Source organism: Sebastes fasciatus, chromosome 9 (assembly GCF_043250625.1).
Source record: "Sebastes fasciatus isolate fSebFas1 chromosome 9, fSebFas1.pri, whole genome shotgun sequence".
Classification (NCBI taxonomy): domain Eukaryota; kingdom Metazoa; phylum Chordata; class Actinopteri; order Perciformes; family Sebastidae; genus Sebastes; species Sebastes fasciatus.
Genome location: NC_133803.1, coordinates 9321266 through 9348330, shown reverse-complemented (window position 1 = coordinate 9348330; position 27065 = coordinate 9321266). Strand labels below are relative to the sequence as shown.

The 27065-nt window shown below is 42.2% G+C and overlaps 1 protein-coding gene across 1 annotated transcript; it reads right to left on the bottom strand.

The window, feature by feature from the left end:
• Nucleotides 1-130: 130 nt before the first annotated feature.
• Nucleotides 131-26842, bottom strand: stox1 (storkhead box 1). Its single transcript, XM_074645870.1, has 4 exons — nucleotides 26338-26842; nucleotides 5921-6073; nucleotides 2026-4705; nucleotides 131-726 (listed from the first exon to the last, which is right to left on the bottom strand). The coding sequence occupies exons 1-4, from the start codon at nucleotides 26672-26674 to the stop codon at nucleotides 573-575; spliced, it is 3324 nt and encodes a 1107-aa protein (XP_074501971.1). The 5' UTR covers nucleotides 26675-26842; the 3' UTR covers nucleotides 131-572.
• Between the last annotated feature and the right edge of the window lie 223 nt (nucleotides 26843-27065).

The window sequence follows — 27065 nt, the reverse complement described above, 5'->3', positions numbered from 1 at the left end:
GTTTCTTCATTTGCTTGTGTTGTGTCTATCTGCATGTGTTTTATTAATTTTATATTTCATATTTTTTTCCTCATCTTGTTTTGGTGGTAAATGTTTTATAGGAAGCAATAATATGACAAGAAAGAAAACCTTGGTTGACATACGTATACAGTTTTATTTGTGGTAAATGCTACATTTTGAGAAAAAAAGGAAACGCTAGGAGATGTTATTGCTGCTATGAACATTTTAGCTAATGTAGAGAAGGAAAACTGTACATTTATATCACAAAAAATGCTGTCAATACACCATGCATTTAATGGCACATATACAGTACAAAGTAGTCTGTGAATGGAATCACAGCATATTACCTTTCAAATATTTACAAAAAGAAATATATATATACTGTACATCTGTACACAGGCCCCTGTTTTAATGTGGAGGTAGGCAACGAAGTGCAAACCTCCCTTATTGGATATGTTTCTGACGTAGCAGTTGCATAGAACTGGAGAGTCACATAGTTTTGGCCTTTTCATATTGAGCTACGAGAAGAGATCTGTCAGCTCCCACACAAAGCTTCGGCAGACTCCGGCCTGCTATACGTTCATGACAGGAGTTAGCTGCAGCAGTGAGCTCTGTGGCCGAATGGCGCTGCTCTTTGAATGCAGTTTCTCCAAGTTTTGTAAAAAGCCTCTTCTCTTGAGACCCTCCAGGATGACAGTGTTGCTGGAGGCCAGACTGACACGGGTCCTGTAGGGGGGGAAAAAGGGGGGTTATGAGGTTGATATCTTCTATAAATATGCCATCTGAACAAGGTGACGTGTTCATGCACCTCATGTCCACCCACATATCGGGGTGCACAGCGAGTTCAATGTCAGAAAAGAAGTCTTTTCTTCCTCTTTGATTATAACATGAGCATTTAAGTGCTGCACAGCAATTACACGTAATTATCAAAATGACTCCCTCCTGTCCAAATACTGGATGCTAGAATTGGTCACAAGGTGTTTGTTCAGCTTACTTTAAAGGAAAAAACACAAATTGGGAGTAAGGCCAACCGCAGATATGTAACCCAGAGGTTAACTAACCTCAGTACAGTGTTTATTTTGCCTGTCTCTAAAGGCCCTGACACACCAAGCCGTCGGACAGTTTGGGGCCGTTGGTGAGCGTCCGTCAGCCTAGTTTTTTCAGTGTGTCCCGCATCGTTGGCTCTAGTCTGCCCGTGTTGGAGTTTTTTAAGTGTTGGTGCCCGTCGGTGAGAAAAATCACTGTAATTGGCGGTTCAGCTTAAACAAATCAGCATACGAGAAGAGAAACGGATGTGAGGAAAGCAAGCCAACGAGTAAAGTCAAGAGGTAAAACACAGAAGGCTCTTCTCATTTTTCATCTTCATCTCATCTAATCATTCCAATATACGGATATTTTCACTACAACATGGCCATCTGGAATGAAGCTAATTAGTGAGTGAGAGTGGTGTGAAAATGGTCGGCAAACGCAGCTTTGATTTAAGTACATATCATAACAACGGCTTGTATATCTGCAGTCCTCGGTCTTCCGGATATTCTTTTTGGATGACAAATACAGACTACCGCGACCTGCTGGTGATGAGCTATTTCATCTTGCGCAGGCGCAAAACGTACGTGGTAGTTGGCCGTCGGCTGTGACGTGAGGCTACGCAACTGGTGGCCTTCATTGCCACTCTTTCTGTGATGTCGGGTTGGTGTGTCTGGGCCTTAAAGCTCCTCCAGAATGTAGTGGGATAGGGTCTAGTGTGGGCTCACAGTTGGATATAAGACATGAGCCTAAGGCGTGAAAACTAGTAAAAACACTGGCCTGAAGAGAATGTGTATCTGGGCTAAGGGATTAGGACCTTTATTCTCTTCATAAAACCTTTTCATCAGTGTCCGTCTGTGTTAGCTGTCTAACTTTCAGTAAGTTCAATGGCTTTGAAAAGATACCCCTGGTCTAAAAGTAAGCTATAATGAAATGGAAACACGATATCACAGTATCTTATTACAGCTTATATAAACAACTATAAAGAGAGGCACTCACCGAGGAGAATCTATACCACTGTCTCCTGTGATGCTCTGGTTCTCTCCCATTTCCAACGCTTCCCCAATCGTTGCCCCTCTGGCTCCACTGGGCATGCTCAGAACAGCTCTTCGGGTCTGAGGAACACCCGTCTCATGGAACTCATCCTCCCGCACTTCCTCCACCTCGGCGGCCCAGTGAGCAGATTCACCGTCGCCCTCATCGGCTGACTTACGGACCGTCTCCGTGTCTGACTCTACCTCACTGGTCTGGCAGTAGTCAAAGATGCTACTGTGCAACTCTGCAACCTCTGATGGTTCGGGACAATCCAAATCAAGGTGTTGTCTCTCCCCCTGGATCGATAAGCCTTGTCTGGGGCTGGATTCACTTTGGGCCCTTGGTGATCGAGTCCTCTGATGGCGATGATGGAGTCTCCAGCTGGTCTCTCCAGGTCTGGTGGGGCTGAGGGAAGCTTCCCGCTGGGTTGCCGGGGGAATGAGATCTTTGAAAGTGCTGTCCCTTGAATCTTGTATCGAGGCGACTTGTGGTTGGTGAAAGTTGGAATTATAATAGTGACGGTGGGGTCCCTGATATTGCAAATCAGATTCATGGTTACGGTAAATCAACTGGTGGCTATGGTAGTCCGCTACCCCTGTTCGGTACGCATTTGCAGCATCAGTAATCTCCTCCTCATTCAGACACAAGGAGCTGCAGGCATCCTCATCCTCCTGGTGCTCCACTCTCTGATAGAGCCTGTAGTCATCTTCTATAAAGCCACCAGTGTCTGTTATTGTACTGTCAGCAATCAGTTCTGGCCTTTCTCCCTGGCTCATGGTCCTTTGCTCTCTATTACTGATAGTGACGGGCCTTATCTCTCGTTGTTCCTGGGTGGCTGTAGTTTCACAGGCCTGCTGGTGTGAAGAGAGCTCGGGAATATCATCCCTTTCTGGGTTGGAGAGTCTGAGGGAGTGTTTCTGCTGTAAAGAGGGCTTGGTCCAGGGCAGAGTCGGGTCGTATGAGTGGTTTACGACAGGCTCATAGGGATGGGTAGGGAGAATGGCATTTGTATTGGAGTATTGTTGGATGTTAGAGAGGCTGTCATCTATAGTTTGGCTGTGGTCTGGTACACCGTTGTATTCTGCCTCCTGAAAATGCCCATTTTTGCCTTCTCTCTCCCAGCTCTCCTTTCCCTCCCTCTGATGTCGGACCTTGTCGTCTATCCGGAGCGTACTGCTCTGTGGGTAGGCTGAGCTGTAGTCCGGTGGCAGCTCTCTATTGATATTTATGTCTGCTTGGAGCAGATGATCAGCAGTAACGTCCCTCTCATGGACACAGTTATACCTGTCCTCAGATGTAGGGGATTTCCCTGCATGCTCGCCATCTGCTGCGATCGCTTTGGCCCGATGGGGGTCCCACGATTTGGAGCGGTGACTCGTTCGATCCTTCCTCCCTGGCCCCGAAACCTTGCCCTCTTTCACCTCTCGTCTTCTATGCTCTTTGTCGATGGTGGCAGGAATAACGGGCTCAGCTTCTTTGATTGGATGACTCTGGAAAGGGTTTTCAATGCGTTTCTTATAAAGAGATTTCCCCTCAACGGCTCCACCTTCTTCCACTTGATCTGGTTCATTAACAGGGATTTCCACTCTGAGCCGAGCGGGGATCAAATCCTCCCCCTCTGGACAATCATCTGCACATATGGGAGCCTTACTCTTAACCTTCTCCTTTTCCTTCTGCTTCTCTCTGGAGGAATGGGCCCTCCTCTTGCTGCGAGAGGCCTTCTGAGCAGATCTTTTCCCTGCCTTAGAGGAGTGATGATGTCTGGGTTTTGAGAATGCTAGGATCTCAGTAGACATCCCCTTGTCTACTCCCTTGTCGTCTTTATCCAGACCCCTGTCCAACACTCTGTCTACCCCCCTCTCCCTTCTCTCCTCCATTTTCTTCATTAAGACAGTGTGTCGCGTCAAGTTGTCCACAGTCAGTTCAGGGTTGATGCGTCTGATGATGGCATGCTCCAGGTCACGGGGTAAGTTGTTCAGGTCCTCCTCGTCTCTTACTGGCCACTCCTCCGGAGGGAACTGGGCTGAAAAGGATGCATATTCCTTCTTTGGCTTCTCTTTTTTACCTCCATTCCTCCGGAACAAACTGAGACCGAACTTTCTCCCCGGTTTGATGTCTTTTTCTTTGCGGCCAGTGGCGTTAGTAGTTGCTGTGGTTTTGCTGATCTCACTTGCCTGACAATCTGCCGCTGTGGAGGTGGACTGATGCTGCACTGTGGGTTTATGATCTAACGGTCGTGGCCACTTTAAGCTCTTGCCTGTACATTCACTTATGGAAAAAGAGACAGAATGCTGGTCTGGGACAGTGGAGGGAGGGACGGTGGCTGTCACAGTAGTGGAGGCGATATTAGTGGACGTTTTGGGAGGGCTGAAGCAGCTGCAAGACTTGCAGTGCGCCACTGGCAGCGTTTGAGTGCTCTCAACACAGGCATCGTTGCTCAATAGGTAAGTAATGGGAGGAGGCGAGGGAGGGTCGTCTGCTGAACCGGACGGCCACCAGTTCTTCTCTCGGACCATGGTGTTGGTGATGAAATAGGTCTGAGGCGTGACGATGAAGTAGCCCTCACCTGTATGGTAAATTTTGCGCTCCTTGATCAGAGTCCCTAAAGCATTGTAGAGGATGTCCTGAGTGGGGATGGTTATCCCTGAGATATAGAAAGAGAAAAGAGTGTTAAGGACAAAAGAGAAGCAAGAGGACAAATTGTGTCTAGGTTGAAAGTGTACATCCGATAAAGTAAAAGTTTGACATTTTGGAAAATTTGTTTATTCGCTTTCTGACAGAGTTAGATAAGAAGATTGATACAACTTTCACGTCTATCCGTTAAATATGAAGCTACAGCCAGAAGCTTTTTAGCTTAGCTTAACACAAAGCCTGGAAACAGGGAGAAACAGATAGCCTAGCTATGTCCTATGATAACAAAATCCAACAAGCAACTCTAAGGTCACTAATTAACACAATATATCTTGCTTGCTTTTTTATTACAAGCAAAAATGAGGTGTAAAAAAGGAGAAGTTGCAGTTTTACAGGGGGTTATATTGTGCAGGATTCAAGAAATAGAAAAACTTGTAAATTTTACACTTTGGTTTTTATGCAGATTAAACAAACAAGATATGTGTTTGTTTTAACACTTAGTGCTAGTAGGCCGATTTTGTGTCCTTCAGACAGAGCCATGCTAACTGTTTACCCCTGTTTCCAGTCATTTTGCTAAGCTAACCGGCGGATGGCGGTAGCATTTCATATTTAAAGGTAGCCTGCAGTGTGTAACATTTCTAGGGATTTATTTGCAGAAATGGAATATAATATTCATAACTAGGTTTTCATTAGTTTATAATCACCTGAAACTAAGAATTATTGTGTTTTCATTAGCTTAGAATGAGCCCTTCATATCTATATAGGGAGCAGGTCCTCTTCACGGAGTCCACCATGTTGCTCTGTCATGTTTCTACAGTAGCCCAGAACAGACAAAGCAAAACACTGGCTCTAGAGAGAGCCTTTTGCGTTTTTACCTGAAGGCCACCGTAGTTCTCTGACACGCTTGTGAAACTGCGGTAACTTGAGCCACAGAGTGCAAAACCGTGGTACCGTTGCGCCTAAACTTGTTTTATTATGGCAAGGATGACCTCTGAGTAAGGTGAACAGCACAGATTTGCACTCGGCGGCTCACGTTACCGCGGTCTTGGAAAGGGAGGAGTGAGCAGAGGGGTACTCAGTCGGTTGCAATCTGCAACTAGATGCCGCAAAATCCTACACACTGTACCTTTAACCGACAGATATAAGAGGGAAAACCCAAACAGCACGTTTACCAAAGTGTCGAACCATCCCTTTAACAAGCAAGCTGAGGCAACAGTTTATGGATTACCTGGGTGGGCTTTGCTCATGTAATTGATAAGTGCTTCCTGGTTGACGGTGATTTGAGAAGAGTTCATATCTGAGATGACTGAACACAACACCTCTGCCAAGGGAATAAACTGGGATTGGAGGACCGGGGACATCTGCACCGGGGACAGGTCACCTGAAACACACACACACACACAGCAGATTATTGAGTGTAACAGGTAGGCCTGCTGTAGTAAACATACACAAACACACCTGGGTTAGAGAGGCCTCTCTCTGACTTGTGCTGCCAGTGAAAACAACTCAGAGTACTGAAGTTGACATTCCTCTCCCAACCACCTTCTAAATCATGACCGATGTGGTCTATTTATGTGAGTTATATGAACCATGCCTGACTGCTTTTGAAATTCCATCAGTACTGGGACAGACCACGGAATTCCATTACTCCCACAGAAACGACCACAGGTCTGCCTGCTGGGCAGATCACATATCCTGCCCCCCATATCATACGGCCCTACACGTCTAGAAGGTGCCGTTAGACAAGCATGTTACCGAAAGTGAGAAGAGAGACTAGGAAAAAAAGACACGGACATTCTTGGAAACATCATGTCTCACAGTTATAAAAATAGTGTGAAACTCATTCTGTACATTATGTATACCCCACATCAAAATCCCACCCAATCTGCTTGACTCTGCAGACTGACAGTGTTCCTCTGATGCAACTGTGGGAGCCTATTAAAGCCACGAGGCTTTCAAATCGTAAAACTAGGCTGTTTTTAAAGATAACCAGACATTTTAGAAAACATTTCATTTCAGTATTAAAAACAATCAGCAGAGTTTCACACACGGAGACACGTAATTGAAACAACATGCAGTGGTTCAGTTCCTTCAGTTACTTTTTTTGTGCAAAGCCTATAGCGAAGAGAGCAGGAGGGGTTCAGATAGTAGTGCCATAAAGACTCTTCCACACCCCGTTAACAGGATAGGACATCAAAATTAAAATTGGACTTTGACACAGTTGTATCTAAATAATTGGTTAACATGCTGGGTAACATGAAAGTCTCTATCGTCAAATACGGTAGTTATCTTGTTCAGAGACAAGAGGGAATTAATAGTACCAGTCTGGGGACAAATTAATTCTCTAGTTCAACGTGCATTCCCGAAAGGAAAGGAGCAAAATTTCCGATAAAGATGTCCAAAGAGGGCAGACGGCAGATGCAAAACACTGGATCCCACCCGGGTAATTGGCAGAGACGCCGCTACTGGCCTGCAAAACTGGAAGGTTTTCTTTAGGCATAATACTAGACATGTTTATTGTCAGATATAAGCCTTTAGGTGGTCAGTTTTAGTTCAAATGTTTGTGTTTAGGTTAAGATTAGATATGGTTGAGGTTTTGGTTAGGATAAGAATGTGAATGGGGGTTTTGTTTCTGTGCATAACTACAGTGGGATCCCCAAGAATGCATAACAAATCCTTGAGCAATAATGTAAAAGGGAAACTGAGAGGTTTGCCTTTGTGAAACAGTTTTTCTTTTACAAAGTTGACTGATTTAAAATACTGACATAAATATCTGCCTTTTGGACTAATTCTACCCACAATTGTACTATGTACAGAGCACAAGGAGTGATGTTTACTAATGAGACGTGAGCTCAGTGAGAGCACCAAAACAAACCAGATCCCACAGCTGATGAATGATTAGCATCTGGGCCGGGTTAACACAAACTCCCTCCGTATGAAGAGCAGACACAAGGGCATGAACATAACCTTACCCACAGGACTGGAAAATTGGTTTTAGTTAATCAGCTACACGTCATTAATGTAAGGAGCATAGTAGGTGAAAGAAGGGAGATGACACAAAAGTACTCGGTGATCTACCTGATGTATTTTATTTACCATCACCAGTATCCAGTACAACTTGTGTAAAATTGCCACACACATACAAATACGTTTCGCTATACAAGCCAGTTTCAACTTGTTTTTGTTATTGACAGAGACATTTTCCCCCATGTGATTTCAAGTTTCCAGTTGTGCTGACAGCAACACTTTGTGCATAAATGAGTGAATAAAGCTCAAACATGTGGCGTGTGTGACGGCGAGTGATTCTCCCATCAACCCCAGGGCATTCAATGAAAACACAGCCAAGCTCACACTTGATGTAAACTAAACATTTACGACCCTCACACTTGAACCACTTCTGTCCAAGACAGGGAAAATAAACAACTAATCAAATATCTGCCGCGGTAAGGCATGACAGAACACACGACGCATACCAAACACATACACCACACACATGGATTATTACAACCACTGAAGAACCACAGACAATCGTTGCCAGATTTGACTCACAAAGAGTAGCCCAATCAGAGTTTAAATCCTGCATAAAATGACATTTGGTTTTGGCGGTCATCGGTTACCAGTTATTGCATGTGAAGCTCAGCCTACTGACATGACAATCAATACAACTACTTAGTGGAGAGGAGGGGCAGATGTACTGGAATATGGCCTAACTTTTCGTAGATAAAAAACACCCAAATAGTACAAACAATTGCCCAAATTATCATAACCCGCCCATACATTTTAACCACCCAATTAAATAAAAAGAAGCCCAACTGGGGTGGAAAACTGCCCAATAGGGTGGGAATCACCAGAGGCCCCACAATACAATATTATCACAATACTTAAGTCCTGATACGATCTTGTTGCGATTTTAAACATTTTGAGTATTGCGATAAGATATATTGCGATATATTACCTTTTTTTCAACTGCAAATTATGCAGTTTGTCAACATCTGTTTTATCTAATAAAACACAGTTTTCACTCTGTTCATCTCACTTGAATATTTTTTATTGCAGCAAAAAAGGATGGTCCGGGGCGCCGCTGTAGCTCACCAGGTAGAGCAGGCGCCCCATGTACCAAGGCTGAGTCCTTACTGCAGCGACCCGGGATTCGAATTCAACCCGCGGCCCATTTGCTGCATGTCATCCCCTCTCTCCCCCTTTCAATACTGTCTCTGGCACTATCTCATAAAAGGCATAAAAAAGCTAAAAAAAAAATTAATCTTATAAAAAGGATTGTCAGTCAAGCAGTCAGACTGACCGACAATGTCATAAAAACATAAATGTTGCATCAAGTACCTGACAAACTGAACTGTTTGTTTTACAGTCTACATATAATCCAACTTAATTTAATGCAAATTTGGAGTACTGTACTTTTACAGGTATTTTGAACAATGCAACTTTTCTTTACAGTCCCTTCTAGGGGTGTAAGAAAATATTGTGTATCGCGATTTTTTGATACTGTATTGATTCTCAAAAACACTATCAATTTTTAATTAATAGTTCACATGCAAAGATGAACTCAGTCAATACTTTATTTCATTTGCAAAGAGATGCGCCCTCTCAGTGTATGTGCCCTCTCAAAGTAGTGCTATGATGTTGGATGTTACACAGGGACTGTGATACATGCAAATGCAGATCCTACTGTGATCTGCGTAAAAAAAGGAAACTTTCTTTTACTCAGATATCATATGGTGGTTGTTCTTTATAATAGGCCAGTTTTCCTAAAATTAAATTAAAAAAAAAATCGCAATATATCTTCTTGCTTACAGTATTGCAATACATCACAATAAATTGAATCTTTACCCCTGTATCATGATACGTATCATATTGACAGGTTGTTGCCAACACACAGCCCTAGTCCCTTCATCTCACTTTGATCATTTTAAGCAAAATGGGATTGTCAAGCAGACAGACTGACCAACACTGTCATAAAAACATAAAATGTTCATCATGCACCTGACAAACTGATCTGTTTGTATTAGAGTCTACATTTTATTTGCAATATTAATAGTTTATATAATAAAAGGTCGATACTTGACGTCTGTGTATCGATACAGTATTGCCACACAAAATGTTGTGATACTATGCTAATCTGGCAACACTGACCACAGAGCAGCTTTTTCTGCACTGAAATTTACCAATCAAGCTGCTACTTAATCTGAGTTTCACTGAGGTAGAAAATCTTTTATCCTCAGTGAGGACTATGCCAAGCAAAGTCGGTAAAAAAACAATTATCGGCACAGTGAGCTCACTTAACGCCCATAAGTCTCACAGACGGGGGTCTTTCTTTGTAAAACTGATCCTATGGCACACGGTGGGATTGTAAAAAAAAAAAAAAAAAAGCCATCTGCTTTCCCCGGCTCCGACAGAAGACGTTAATCTGACTAAACCTCAGAGCGGATATCTCAATAGCAGTCTCCCTGGGCAGTGAATTAGTGCTGCTGACTTAGCTACTCATTGTTGTTAACTTCCTATAGGAATGTCTGGCAGGCCGTCCACATAGCAACCGCTTACCATCAACAGTCAAAAGGTCAGCAAGTATAAGATGGGACCAGAGGAGGGGGAGGCGGATAATGAATCACGGGGAATCAATAAAGTAATGGAAATCACTACCTCCTTAAAATTACTTCCTAGATCCATCTGCACAGCGGCAGTTTTGGTGTTATCCTCTCTGACTATGTCCTGGTTCAAAGCAGGATATCCTGTTGGACACCTGCTAACATGATTTATACTCTTAAGGGAATTAAAAACAGAAATAGGTTCAAGCAGCACTGACTAAAACAATCAGCAGAAAAGTGAGACTGACAATGTTGGTGTGAGACTGAAGAAAAAACACCTACAGCAGTTTATTTGTGGGAAAAAGCTGGTGTAATATAAGGATGGGCCTGGCGGAGGATTAGTGTTTATTGAGTCTAACATTAGCAGGCGTGACCGTCTGGGAGGTACACCGTTGTAACCGTCTTCTCTCCGGGGGGAACAGACCTCTGTGTTCCTGTAATCTAAAACCGGGCCACCGACATTACACTCATTGTCATACACAGCTTGAATACCCTGCTGGGTGCTATAGCAACCGAAACTGGGAAGAGGGAGGGAAGCCCAGGATTCCGCCAGGAGACGAGACTTGTGTTAAGGCGAGTTAAAAGGAGCAGCAGTTCAATATAACCACTTAAAGGGGCAATCCATCAATTTTACATGCCACAGTCTGTTCACCCGTAATGGTTAGTCCAACTCAGCCTGTGAAAACAGTTGTATAATGTCTTCTATTGGAGAGACCAGGACAATATGCGCCTTTATCCCCTTATGTAAACAATATTGCGTCTCCCGTCTCCCCTTATTTCGGAAAAAATATGAACAGTAGTTAACGGCGAGAGATTAAATTATTTTTTGATCCCGTTTGAATTGCACCATGAATCACACATTATGATGTTTGTCAATTTAAAAGATAATTTTGTCAAGAAGTCAGGAAAGTCGCAGCTTGTCATATAACTGTTGAAGTATAAGACTTAGAAAATACCTAATTAGAAAGACTACACACCCAAAAGTCGCTTAAGTGATGTCTTAACTTTCTCTCTCGCTGACGCTACGATGCCTGTGTGTTTCATATTTGGATGTACTCACATGAGCAACGGGTCTCGCTCGTTCTTTCGCTTCCCTGCTGATAAAAAGATCAGGAGTCACTGGAAAAAACACATCATGATGTTACATTTGTGCCTGGTCATAGCTAAGTTACATATACATATATTTTCCGAAATAAGGTCCCGGGGGTGACACCAGTAGGGGAGGGACTTTGCCTCTCTATGACGCTCAGCTTTTCACGTTGCCTTTGAGTTCCGACGCAGTCGTCAACATGACGAACGCACTAGTTTGTTCCTAGCATAACCCAACTGTACTGAAAGTCACCATCAAGTTGCATTATGGGAAGTGTATATGAGGATCCAGTGTTTTTGGAGCTTGACCCATACTTGGAACTACAAGCCAGGATATCTCAGCCTCTGCTGCACAGATTGTTTCTAGCATGTCCCCGAACGTCATGAAAGTGCGATACTAAACTGCAATGCCTTGTGACCACTGTCACGGACATGAAAATGCAGAAAGGCAAAGAGTTTAGGCAAATCATTTTTTGTCCTTTCAGGGTTGTTTCATTTGATTTATTATAAGAATTGGAGCATAATATTATTTTTTGTATCCAAAATTGTATCCAGAGTATCTCAGCGAGAACCACTGGCATAGTGTGTACTTTATATGCCAGTTTTTAATTTTAAAAATCCTTGCAACTTTATACAACATAACATTAAAATAAAGTGATAATAAAGCCCACTCTTTGCTTTCTGCTCCACGCAGAGCTGAAAAGATGCATTTTCTTCCCATGTCATAAACTTTCCTTATGAGAATAAGTTGCTGCCTGGGGGATAAAAATGAAAAATGCCTGAAGTTGACTGCTCAGATTGAGGAAATGATTGACAGAGACCTTCCCTCTTCTATCCCCACTGAGATCTCTTTGGCTGCTGACACTGATCAATGCCACATGTGTTCCTCACATGTCTGCATTGTTAGTCGGCCACATGAGTCCCATTTCATACGCGATTGCATTACCTCCAGTCCCATGGAAGAAAATACTAAACCACCCCTCACCATACAGTACATACTGTAGTAGACCTTCCATGAGCTGCACCCTGCTGCTCTGAATGGGAAAGTTTTGACAGACAAGGTTTAAACTAGATTCACGCCTTGATGGGAGACCAGAAACCAAAGCAAGAAAGAAGGTTGCGCAACTTCTTTCTGAATCTCATCCTTGACCTTTCACCTTCATGCTATCACAGGTAAAATCTAACCGAAACATCACGCTTGTTGCCACAATCCCTCACTCCATGGCCTCTCTGGGAACGCACACTCACAGACACACACCATCTTATCTCATCCTGCTATAGTCTAATCTCTAGGCCCCAGTAAGCAAACAGGCTAATCTTCTCTCTCCCTCATTAAGGACACACTGGATGGCATTCAACATGAACTTGAGTCCTGCCCAAACTGCAAAATACCCTTCCTCCCCTCCCCCCGTCTCCCATCGACTGAGACCTTGTGAAGAACACGCTTCAGTGAATCTACAGTTAGGTCTCTGCTGAGACAATGTCAAACATTCATACAGTCAGATTTAGTGTAATGGGAAGAGATGCCAACTGTAATTTATGTCGCGACTGCCTCAGACCACTTCCCTTTGTTCTGGGTTTCTTGGTCTAACAGGCCTCCGTGACCCCGCCCTCCCCTTCTTGTGTGTGCGTGCGTGTGTGTGTGCATCACACTTTTTAAAAGTGCTTTACGAGTTTGTGTCTTTCACTCCCATAGAACTCACAGATGTGGGCGTTGCGGTTAAATGGCCCAATAAACTGAGTGAAAAGATCCCTTCAGAGAGCAATCACAGCCCAAATGTCCCAACAACCAAACCTCGCCCAGTCCGACAACAACACTGCCCTTTCCTGTCCTTGAAGCAGTGGGAGAAACACTGTATGGCCATCAACGTTATATCAAAATGTTTGCATTAAACCTGCAGTAGGCAGAATGTTTTTTGCATCATTGGGCAAAAATCCCATAATAACCTTTCACTTATTGTAATTCAAGTGTTCTGAGAGAAAAACTAGACATCTGCACCTCCTCATGGCTCTGTTTTCAGGCTTTAAAATATCTAGCCTGTGACGGGAGACTTTGGCCAATCACAGGTCATTTCAGAGAGAGCCTTTCTATTGGCTTTGCTCCGGCTGGTGGGTGGTGCTTGGTATTTCCTCAACTGGTCTCAACATGGCTGCCGGATCACAAACGTTCTCATTTTACAGCTAAACAGTACGAGATGTTTCTGAAAACAGAATATTGATTCATATTTGATCGGCGCTGCCTAATTTGACCGTTTGGTCGGAGTTCGCTAGTGATTGACAGCTGTTCATAGATGGCAGTTGGATGGCAGACTCCAGCTCGGCTCTGATTGGTTGTTTTCCTCCGGTCTGTGAAATCTTGCAGATGCCATTAGGAGCACCGGCAGACACTGAGGAACATGATTTTTTTTCCAATTACCTGTCTCATTTACTACTGTCAGGATATAGCGACCGCTTTATAAAAATAACTTTTTCAAATCATATTTATTCAAATTCTACCAACTGAACCTTTAATTGTTCTGTATAATTACTGGACATGAGTTTCCTGTGTATTTCCTGTAAATGTTAAACACGACTGCTGCCGTCCCACTTAAAAACACATCAATAACCATTAAAATGGAAAGACTGAGTCATTTTACAGCTTTATTGATTGATTCACAACTATAAAACCATTATTTCTGCCCAAACCTAGAGGCATTAGGTAAATATTTAATCTGACCCACTGACGATTCAGCAACTCAGAGTACTTGTGTTTAAATATTAAGTGAAGTGGGAGGAAAAGAGTCAAATTTGGACTGTGCCCTCTATGTAATCAGTGTTTGAGAAAACGTCTTTGTTGGCAGGTTAACTCAGATTAACTAGATACAATCTGGACAAACTTCTGCGTTGCTGCACCCGATTCGACTGTTATCAGGCCATTAAATAGGCGTTATCAGTCGCTATAAGCACCATAGATGCTGGTCATTAGGGGCCTACTATGCCTACTATGTTGTAAAAAATTAAAGTGCAACTTAAAAACAACACGTTCTAACATGTAAAACTGAATGAAACGTCATGTTTTGAACATAAACACTTCTTTAGGTTTAGGCAACAAAACTACAACTTCTTTAGGTTTGGACAAAAAAAAAAATACTTGGTTAAGTTTAGGGAAAAACATTGTGTTTTGGGTTAAAATCACTATGAACACAAAGACAGCTACATATTGTCGGTTTTATGCGGGATGCGAATTCCGGTATCCCGGGTGAAAACCTTGTGTTTTGGAGTTTCACACTGTACTACAGCTATACATACTACAGCGCCTGACTTCCGCTTCTGCTCATGTCATAATTACTACGGTAGCTAGAGGTCGCTGTCGTGTTCTTTTATACCTTCTTTTGGTGATCTACCATTTAAATAGATGATAAAACCTATTAGTGGGAGTAGTAGGCCCCTATTGACCCACATCTATGGGGCTTACAGATAACGCCTGGTTATTTAATCTAATTCAGGCCTATTTGTCAGGATATGAACGCTGACTTTTGAAAGCCACAGTGCTCATTTTTCTGCAGAGGAGCAGATAAGATGAAAAGTCAAAACGCCACGAGGACTCATGAGCTAAAACTTTGAGCAATGAGGAGAAACACAGGCAGGCTTTGTGTTTGACTCACATCGCCATGGAAACCTTTACTGTGGCAGCAACCTGCCACATGCAATACAAAGAAAAAGCAAAAGAAGAACCAGCAGCAGAAGTGCAATATGGGTGTCTATAATCCAGCTAGAGCCTTGGCACTCACTTTGCCAAACCAACCCTTTGACATTTAACATATGTTGGCAAGACGGCATAAACAGGCTGTGACTAAGCTTCTCAAACTGACATTCACAAAGCTTAAAACATTTACGCTCACATAGTTGGTCACCACAGATCTGGGCTGAAAATCCCTGCAGCTGTAATACCATTAAATAATGTTCTTACCAATAGCAGCTCATGCCATAACAAATAAACGACTTGGTACTAACTGAAGTAGTGTGCAGAAACCCTGTTATCATGTTGTTGTGAAATAGGAAACACACCTGAGCAGGTGTTTAACAGAGGGCCAGTAACAATGTGAAGGTCGACCGGCCCGTATTTTATAGCACAGCCCAAAGTGCTCTGTGTAACATGATGCCAACACACGGATGTGCCAGGAGACAGGATTTAAAGCGCAATGCTTTATTTTCCCATCTTTTTACCTCATACGTCATACCTCTTCAGACTTGATGGGTCACACCCCGACATATCTGGCTCTCGTCTGCGGTCATGAACATGAACATTACCCCACAGTCTGCCAGTGCCGTTTCTGCCAGACGCCTGGGAAGTCCAAGCAATTTAAATGTGGACCACAGTCCTTTGTTCTTTAACCTCCATGTACATGTTTTTCACATTTTCTGTATAGAAACTCTATCCAAGTCCTCTACCTCCTCTCATGCCAAATTTGTCACAATCTCCTGAGTAACTACTCAGCTTGAGTCCAGCTCAGATCTAATTGGACATTTCATCTTAATAGCAGACGTTCAGTTTAAGGGATACTCCAGAGATGAGTGTTGTGGGACTTGCAGATAGATTAAAAACGAATGGTCAAAATTGTTTCCACAGAGGTTGAGATATAGCCTGACTTTAAGTGCCGTGTATAAAAATACCCTGCACGACATCACCGGGGTAACTTTTTCAAACTCGGAAGAGTTAATCGATTTTTTCAGTTTTTTTTTACACAAACATAGCTATAAATATATGTATTTTTAACAATTTGTATTTAATTGTAAAAGGCCGAGCTGCCATCTTGACATTTTTACGTCATTTGGAGCCAGAGTGTGCGCAGTAGTGATCGGAGGGCTGGAACCACGGTATCGAGGTCACCCGCCTGAACAAATATCAGCGTGACAAGAACGACATAAAATGATTATTAGAAATTTTATTTGACGTTTACTTTGACTTTTTAGTTTGGCTCAAAGCCCATCCGCTAACATGGAGAGGACTTTATGACCTATACTGCAGCCAGCCACTAGGGGGCGATCGAGATGTTTTGGCTTCACTTTTGGGGAGCTGTCTTGTCGTCCATCTTTATACACAGTTTATGGTCACTGTAAAAGAAGCTTTGAATGAATTTTTGTAAAATTTGAATTTGAGGTCTAAAGCTCAATATTCACATAAGTAAGGATCTCGTGGCTGCCTTCTTGATGCTCCTGATATTCTGGCTGAACTTTTCGAACACTCTTTCAATACTGAATTCATGATTATGGGTGATCTTAATCTTGATTAGTTATTGATTACTGCAGACTGTCCAAAATACTGTATGTAACAATCTTAATTTGCTACAGATGATAATGGAGCACACCACTACACAATCCTAAAGCCATACTGAAGGACTTTAAACTAATTTGACCTTGGTATTATGATAATTACCCTACAGCCTGAAATATACCAAATTAACGAGAGTCCAAATAGGGACTGTTGTTGAGAAGAAAAATGAAAACTTCCCTAAATGTGACAGTTTGGAAGTGTTTATGGCTAAGGGATAAACTGACATTTAATCACTTTGTATTAACTTTTAATTCTATGGTTGATAAAAATATCTCGATCTGTTTTATACAAGACAAGAAAAAAAGCCCGGCTATGGCCAGATGTTCTGCCGACCCTTCTGACTGGCTTACCTTCAAAGTAAATACATTTCCTCAGTGAGGAACGCCAAACCATAAATGCAATTTATTACTCCTGCAAAAACTGAATAAATCCTGTCAGGTCGCAAATTCTACGAGGAAGTGAAATGCCATTTCAATACCTAATGTAAATAGACAGATGTGTACATCTTTAAACGAATAAACTTTGTTTGAAGGAACATTGAAGTGCACGGCTGACTGCTCATGTGCTCCCACTGCACAAAGGAGGGAATAAAAGTCCTATCAATAACCATCCACCCATCTCCAAAATATCTAAAAACCAACACAATGCTGTTCTGTCTGCTGGTTCTTTACTAGAAATTGATTCAGTCAATGATTCCCTGATGTTGTTCAGACTCTTTGGCTCTGATTTAGTCGTGTGGGGCTGGTTTCAACTATCTTGCTGACTGACATCAGTGTCAAAAATTGTTTTTGTGTGTAACAATGGGCGTCAATTTTAGGCCTTGTCTTGTTCTTGTTATTCATTTTTATGACACTTTTGCACCGTTTCAGGGAAAATAAAAACAGTGCTCGGGCATTTCACTCTCAAACTAACCACTGAGTACAGAAATATTCAGGAGCGTCTAGTTTCCTCGGTTTCATCTTATTCAAAGATCCAGGTATTTTCACCCCACTCCACCCATGTGGCTTTTCCCCACTGACACCCCGCCACCAAACATATATACACATACAATCTAAGAGGGTTTCCAGCAGGTCCACATCCTTTAATCAAAAGTGATGGCAGTCATTGGTTGCAGATGAAACCCATTTCCTCTTATTTAACCGAGCACGAGGTGCAGCAGATTCCTGTGTTTGTTATCCCAGTATTTAGAGCAGAGCTCCTGTCCAGTGTCTGCCCCATGATCCATCGCTTTTTAATGCCCTGCAACTGGTCAGCGCACAGCTCCGCCGTGGCCCTTGAAAGTATCTTTCACTCCTGAAATATAATAACACAGCTCTTTGCTATCACAGGACCGATGTTAGCATACCAGGGCATTTATCGATGCTAAATGAAGCAAAGAAAACATCCTGTCAGGAAACTGAAGAGTAATGGTAATACCAAGTTTAATGCAATATAGCCTCACTTCTGTGTCGACCCATTTGTCTGACCAGCAAGTGAATGAAGATAAATCCCACGAGGGAAACTCAAGCGGCCGCTGACAGGGTGTATAAGCTGAGGGATACAGAGGAGCTCCTCAACTGTTGTTGTTGGCACCGCTCCACTCCACCGCTACGGGTGAGCCCAACATTTGGGTCGATAAAGAGGCCGATATGCCTGATTCGCACCAGGGGTGAGCTTCCTGCTCAAATGGGAAAGGATGTCGCTAACAAATGATGTGCTGAGAGGCATGCACGCACACGCATAGTCTCTCACACATGTGGAGGGTCACGTCTGAGAATAGAGGTCAAGGTTTGCTCATGTCTGAACCATTTACTTAACCATCATTTACAAGCGCAGGAAATAGAAAGACATTCTAGATAAATGCAGAGACATACTCTTGGCACTGGCACAGTAAAAAATAACAAGAGTGATGTTGTATTATAAGACTGCAGCCTAATTACCGACAATGCAATTTGAAAAGCAATCTGAAAGTTCAACAAAGCGGTGCAAGTCACAGAGGTTGCTTTTCTTTCCATTACATTAAATCCAAACCTATCATGTTCAATTAATCTCCAGTCAACTGTTTATTTAGTATAAATGAAATGAGGTGTTCTTTGATCCGCCAACCAACAACAACCAGACATGAGAACCTCCACACTCTTGGGTACTAGCACATTTGGTATATGGTTTCCAAAAACATTTCACCTCTGTTCTTGTGAGGAGAAGATTCAACCAACCGCTGTCATAATACAGACTCTTCATCATCATTTTGAGCCTGAAAAACAGCAGCATATATTTTGTGTAACAGCTTAATGTCATATTATCAGTGTCAAGGGATCTGGAGAGTGATTATCTTTAACCAATATTGTTTGGGAGCAGCTCAGATGGAAGCTGTAACTGAGCAGAGTGGAGCAGATCTTTCCCTTCATCAATCTGTCTTTAACCAGAAATAAAATATAGACAAATAAATTAACAAAACATGGGGGTCTTTAACAATGTCCGCAGTAAAAACCAGTGGGCAACTCTGGGGTCTGAGAAGTAAAGCCAATGCTTAAGTGCCTTAAATTCTTTCTTAATTCTTTTTTTCTGGTTGCAAAAAGAAGTCAGATTGTAAAGAAGTCAATGAGAAAAAATTAGCCTATTTCTCTCTTGATTTATTACCTCAGTAAACATTGTAGACATGAGTTTATGGTCTCAATCACTAGTTTCAAGTCTTCTTCAATACAGCATGATGTTCATCTAGTAAATAATGTTCTCATTTAGAGTCAAAAAGCAGGGGATGCTTTAGGGCGTGGCTACCTTGTGATTGACAGGTTGCTACCACGGCGTTGTCTGGTCTTGGAGTTGTCTGTGTTTTTGTTTTACAACTTCAACCCTTACACAGTGTGTTTTCAGTTCATGAAAGTTAATTGTAACATTTTGGTCGCCTAAAAATGACATTTTCAGCATACAGTTGTACCTAGCTCCACTCTGTCGTGTCACTTCTGATTGCAAAAAATGAAGATGGCGAAGGACAAAATGCAGAACTCAAGGCTTCAAAACAGCAGTCCACAATGGGTGAGATTATGGTGACTACGTCCATTTTTTATATACAGTCTATGGTAAAAACACACATCATGTACTTGCACTTTTACAGATGCAGGGGGAGGGGTAGATGAAAAGATAAACTAACTCAACTAAAAAATATAAAATTGTGACTTCATTGAAATACATCCATATTTGAATTAAGGAGGAAAATAAACAGCCAAATGGGATTACACATGTGTGTGATGCTAATCTTTAGTAAATTCACCAGAACATACCAGTAAAATAGTGCATGACAGCAGTTAGCGAGTTGGCAGAGAAGTTCAAAGAAGTTACGTTAGCTAAAAGTAATGGATAAATGATTGGAATTGTTAAAAGTAATTAATGAATAAACAGTTGAAACAATTAGCTAAAAGTAATGAATAAACAATTAAAATAGTTTGTTAAACGTAGTGAATGGTTGAAACATCCAGCTATTTCTTGCATACTTGACCAAAGCAACCTAAACATTGACAAATCCGTAGTATGAACTAAATTACTGTAGTGTAATGTCCACTTTGATATAATCAATAGCGTTTAATAACATCCAGTTTATAGGAACATATTTAGAAAATGACGAGTCAAACATTAAAGGTTTGGAACCAGTTAACCCAGTAACAGAAGCTGAACTGGCCAGTGAGTGAATAACACCTGGATACGGTATTGATGTTTGTTTGTCTTCTAACAAACCCTCTGAAGCGAGCTGACCTCAGGGTGGCTTGTTAGCGAGAGGGTTGTAACCTTTGACCTCTGCTGCTTAGTTAGGACAGGGTGGGCCATTTAAAGTTGGTAAGGGGGTGTCATGGTTAATAAGCGAACATCTGGAAGAGTTATGACCATTAGTGAAGCGCTTTGAGACTCTGACAAAATACCCTCATGAAAGGAGACACCCCCTGTGTGAAAACGCAACACTTTCAAGTGAAAAGCAAAGAGCAGAAACGAGGCTCTCTGAGCCGACGAAGTCAGGAAATGATCTCAAGAGTAAATGAAGCATTTCAGGAATGCTTCACCACCTCATGGTATGGCGAGTTAAATGAGACATACCATTTAAAAAGGAGACTTGGCTTAAAAAGTGCAGCATAGTCGAGCCTTAGTTCTCCAAAAAATACACATAGGGAGACCTGCAGTTTGTCCCACAATGGCCAAAAAAGTGTTTTCCATGGCGAAAGTGAGTCCAGAGGACTCATTCACATCCATGTTCAAAGAGGACGAGGGCAGTTTATGTAGGCAGGATACAGGACACCTCATTACACCACTGGCTGACTCCATATAAATGTTTCAGCTCGTAGATCCGCTCATCGTGCTGCAGAGACAACAGCAGGACTCTAAATAATGCAGAGCCAGCTAACAGTCATTATGAAGCCTCTGGTTTCAACACCAGAGTCTGGATAGTTCTCCAGGACGAGTTTAGTCTTCTTGGAGTATTTTGAGGCTTTTTTTAAAAGACCGATGACGAGACGATTGGTGCATTTTCATACACAATAAGAGTTCAGTTATAATCTGATTAAAGGAATAGTTTGACACTTTCGGAATTGTCTTTCAAGTTAGATAAGAAGATCGATACCACTCTCATGTCTCTGCGTGAACTATGGAGTCAGAGTCAACAGGCGATTAATTTAACTTAGCATAAAGACTGGAAGGGAGCGAGCCTTCCTGGCTAGTAGTTTAGTTTAATCTGGACAGAGCTGTTCTCCCTGTTCCCAGCAGTGGGCAACTCCGGGCTTGTTACCACGTCGTTGTCCGGTCTTGGAGTTGTTCGTGTTTTCATCTTAGAACTTTAACCCTTTCACAGTGTGTCTTCAGTTCATGAAAGTTAATTATAACCTTTTTGGTCACCTAAAAATTTGGGTTACACGATTTTGAAAAAAATATCAAATTGGGATTATTTTTGATTTATAGTGCAATTGCGAGATGTTCTGCGATATTGGAGGGAATTATAATTTTTACATAATTATTCTCATTTTCATTGAAAAACATATTAAAATGATTATTTATTTTTTGCGGGGATCTGTACCAAACCAAGATGTTTTCTGAAGTCTGTAGAATATAATGTGTAGGGCAGGACATCTACCTTTAACAAATATTGCAATTTTAACAAATACCGCGATTTGAAGATTGCAGTAGGCCATATTGCGATTTTGAGAAAATTTCGATTAACTGTGCAAGCTGTACTAAAAATGTCTTATTCAGCATTTGGTTGTACTTAACTGCACCCTCTCGTGTCACTTCTGGTTGCAAATAACCAAGATGGCGACAGCCAAAATGCCGAACTCAAGGCTTTAAAATGGCAGTCCACAAACCAATGGTGACATCACGGTGACCACTTCTTATATACAGTCTATGGTTCCCAGTCTTTATGCTACACTAACTAATCATCCCAGCTCCATAGTTAACGCTTAGACATGAGACTGGTATAAAGCTTTTCATCTAACCCTCGGCAAGAAAGTGAACAAGCACATTTCACAAAAAGTAGAACTATTCCTTTAGGGCAATACGCTGATTATTACACGTAAACCATCTTAACTGGAGAAGTTTAGTAAAACAAAACTGGAGTAAATATGACCCATTTGATAGAACTGGATAACTCGTCAATCATTTGGATTAATGTGGCATGTAGACACTGTAGCTTGATTTTGGTTGGTGTTTTTATTCTATATATGCAGTAAAAAAAGGAGGGAGTGAGCTGGATATACTGTATTGTGTTTATGAGCAAACAGCTAACCACTAACTCATTTAATTTAGGTACATTTATTAAGGCAAAAGCAACAAACACAATTTTCTCCCATTTCCCTTCTCATATTTTGTGTTTCCTGCAGGATACCACGTCCTGATTATGAAGGAATAATCCTGTAAACTCAAACAGCGTTACTGTAAACCATCAATCTGATTATTAAGAGTATTTAGATTACAGTGTAAATGTAAACATACTGACTGTCAACACTCAGCTCTACTCACACTGATCATTAATGAAATGACTGTGGTGGAACTTCAGTATTATTCTGTAAACAACTGTTTAAAAGGAAGAAAACAGATGAAGAGATAATTTAAAGTAAAGAATGAGAAACACGTTTATGAGTTGAAGCGGAGAGGTCAACCCCAGTACCAGCGGGACCCATTCCCACAAGGATAACAACGAAGCCTGTTCATACTAACTCCTCACCCTGTCTGTTTACCTCGGCCTAACCTCACCGTGATCCTCTTCCTCCATCAACCATCCCCACCTCCCCGCTGAAGTACACCTCCTTTTCTGCATATTCTCCCCTCAGAAGAGGCCCGGAGGTGGCCGCAACAATCTGTCTTCACTCAGGCCATTAGCACTGATAACCAGACAGGACCAACGAGGAAGCAGCACAAATTAATCACAGTTTATTGTGTCCGTTTGCCCGGAAGCTTTGTTTTACATCTTATCTATTTAACACTGACTTAAACCACATCTGGTTCATTTTAGCTGAACATCTTCTAAACTAGTTCCTTTACTTTTGTTAAAAAAAAAATCTCCCCACGTCTGTAAAGTCACGTCTCAACCTTGCTCCGACCTGGGAAAGGAAATAGGGCTGTTTGAAATTCACTGTAACCCATAACTCATAACATTTCTGTTTTCCACCTGACATATTTATATCAGGACAATGTCAAGGCCTTAAAGTCCATGCCTGATATCAATCTAGGAGTCTGACTTCCACAGTCCCTCACTGGCCATGAAACGCAGGGACATTAATCGTGGGTAACAGAGAAGCGGCGGTGGTCGGCAGCCAGTCGCACAGTGATTCACTGCTGACCAATTCTCAGTGAGAAGGCAGTAAACCAGACTCTGACAGCCTGCCAACACTGATTTCCATACAAATTGCTGCGGTGTGAGGCGAAGGATTTGTTAAGGAGGAGAAGGAGGTGACATGTTCACACACGGAAATGTTTGCTTACAAGTTTCTGGTGTGAAGCTCAAACACGAGGAGCCCGTTGAGGTATCGACGCCTGCCTCGCATCCGATTGTGAACCTTTGTGCTGACGCCGCGCATAGCAATAAGCTCAGCATCACCTTTAGCTCACATGGTGTTTGTTTGTGAAACTGTCTCACAGCGGGATGGCATGTCAGCCTCCACCTCCCCCTCCCTCCCTCCGACGCTCCACGCCCTCCCGGGTCTCCCCTTGTGTGGTCTCTTCCTCCCCTTCACATCACATTCCTCCCTTTACTTGTCCGTGCACTGCTCAATCTGGCGGAGCTGACGGACTGACACAGAGTCAGCAGGTAGACATCCAGACACTCAAACAAAGACACACATTATTGGAAAGACAGACCCTGAAACAGAAGCGAGACAGCTGGACCAAATGGGAACCAATGTGTGTGTGTTGCTGGGACACTGTTTGGAACAACCAAAAGGAACCTGCATCAGCTCAACAATCCCCCCCCCAACATTTGTGAAACCTTCCTGTAACACTATGTTTTGAGTGGTGCTTTGTGGCAGAAACCTAAAATCAGTTCCCACACATGTGTATTTGCAACATCTTCCTTCTAAAGTAATACAAAAATGTGAATAACCTGGTGCATCTCCTACGAATACTGTCATTAGGTGTAAAACCCAGACAGGGTGTCATTTTCTCCAGCAGCCGGTGCTGTCAGGCATTTACAGCCCATGAGATCATGCTATATAGGAGGTTGCATAAAGGTCTCCATTCATTGTTTCTGTGCAGCCATATACTGCTTTAAATCACATCCGAGGAGGAGAGCCAGAGAAGGGGAGCAATTAGAGTAATTATACGGTATACAGAGCTTTGTTAACAAGCGTCGGTAAACATATCACTGTGTCGACAACAATGAGAGGCCGATTGGTTGGGCAATCCTCTCAAACCCACCAGACCGTGTTTGGGGGAAGAGAGATTTAAACCTGCAGAAGGCAGAACATTTTTGGCATCATTGGACAAAAGATCCATAATAACGGTTTCAGCATATTGTAATTCAAGTGTTCTGAGAGAAAACTAGACTTCTGCACCTCCTCATGGCTCTGTTTTCAGGCTTTAAAAAATCTTTACTGTTTAGCTCTAAAATTAGAAAGTTTGTGACCCGGCAGCCAGGATGAGATCAGTTGAGGAAATACCAACCCGGAGCAAACTTTCTAATTTTACAGCTAAACAGTACACTACAAGATGTTTCTGAAAACATCTGAGGTGAGAAATAGACATTACAGTAACAGAATATTGATCCATATTTGATCAGCGCTGCCTAGTTTGACCGTTTGATTGGAGTTTGTGAGTGATTGACAGCTGCTCAGAAACGGCAGACTCCAGCTTGGCTCTGATTGGTTGTTTTCCTCTGGTCTGTGAAATCTTGCAGATGCCATTAGGAGCACCGGAGGACACCGGAGGACACAGAGGCACATGATTTGTTTCAGGTTACCTGTCTCATGCACAACTGTCAGGATATAGTGACCGTTTTATAAGAAATAACTTGTTTTAATCATATTTGCTCCATTTCTACCCACTGCTGCTTTAAGGAATATCATCTCTCAGGCGCAACAGGTGTTGGAAATGGCTTGAAACTAAATTTCACTTTAACTTTTCAAAGTATGCCCACAATGAGTTTTGCATGAGACGAATGGAGAAAAATCAGTTCGGCTATGCCAGCGATGTAAATCTGAGGGGAAAGAAGATATCACCTTGTCATTCTGTGTTTTTAAGAGGGAGTTTTACGCCTCAGCACTTTGCAACATCCAATAAACAAGTGACTGAGTGAGAACATAAAGGTCACAATTGTCCAAACAGTTAGAGATCAGACAAACTGAAAAGTGTTGACACTAAGAACAGGACAACTTTAGGGTGGATAGCCTATAAATTGAACTGAATTTGATGAAAATTCAGGAGGAGGAGGAGGGGGAGGAGGAAGGGTGTTAAACCCTGCCAGCTCCATGTTGCTCAAAGTTTACAGCTTTCACACATTGCTCTCAGTGTGGTAAACAAATGTTGCTGGTTGTGACTAAAAGAAATAAAAACACATTATGCGCTGGAGCAGGATGATTGTGAATAGGGAGATAGAATAGGATGATGACTGAATTGAACACTGAGTTTTTTTTAATTGATTATATGTATATGTGTTTTGGTATGTGTATATACTGCCTGTGCATATATGTGTATGTATGTATAAAGTATATATATATATATATATATATATATATATATATATATGTGTATTTTATTTTATTGTTTTTAATTTTATTTTTTTACTTGTGTATATTCTTTCTACTTATTTATCTATTTTTTTTGTATATAGTATGTTTTTCCTGTATCTATACTGGCTTATTTTATATTAATATGAAGTTTCTTTGTACCGAGAATTTTATTATTGTTTGTGAATGTTTGGTCTGTTGTTTCAAAATGAACACTAAAAACAATAAATATAATATTGAAAAAAATAAAAAACACTTTATGCTCTTGCATGACTGAGGTAGCTGTCCACTGTGGTGTTTTTATCTCCTGTGTCACCTGTAATAAATAGGCTGCTCTTGTTTGCATACATTTGCATTGCAGGATAGTTTCTGGTAACTTTCTGGACTTCAGATGCACATACAAAAGTTGTGTTTGCTTCATATGATATTATAATATCATTGATGAAAGTTCATTAATGTGACATACCGACAGCTTTGATGATGAATCCCTTGGGTGACCTCAGAGCTCTGCGCATCCACGCTTCTCTCAGCACCTCCAGGTTGTTCGCGTTGCCTTGAATGAAAAGCACCAAGTTTTCCATCCATCCCTGAAAGTGCACTTCAGCCACGGCTTTCACGAGTCTCTTATTCCAGGAGCTGCGCAAATTTTGCGCCTTAAAGTCCGCAAAGATCTCCTGTCCACTCGTAGCAGTGTTGGCGTTGAGTTTCCCTCCAGCGGCGCGCAAACTCTCCGCGTCCGGGCCGAAGACTACGGCGAGCGAGGCGGCAGAGAGCTGCACGACGCGCTGCTGCTGGACAGACATTTATAACGCCTTTATCGGCTCCAGGAGGGAGATATCATGCTAGAAAATAACAATGCACGTGTTCAAAGTGAGTTGTCCCCTCTGGAAATCCACATAAACGAGGAGTTGTGCCACGCATTCCTCCAGTGAGCGCGTGGATCCTGCAGCGAGTGAACCTGGAGACGCAGTGGACGTCCGACTGGTTTCTCTCGGCTTCCAGGGAAACCAGTGACGATGAAGAGGAGGAGGAAGAGGAGGAGGGCTTATCAGCCTGCTGATGACTCACACAGGTAGACCAGACCTCCCACTGACTGATCACCGGTGGGTTGTGAGCAGGTGCTCATGGGACATTTTGATTTGGAATGTCCTTATTTTTTTTTAATGTTTTTTGTTTTTTTTTGCTTTATGCTTT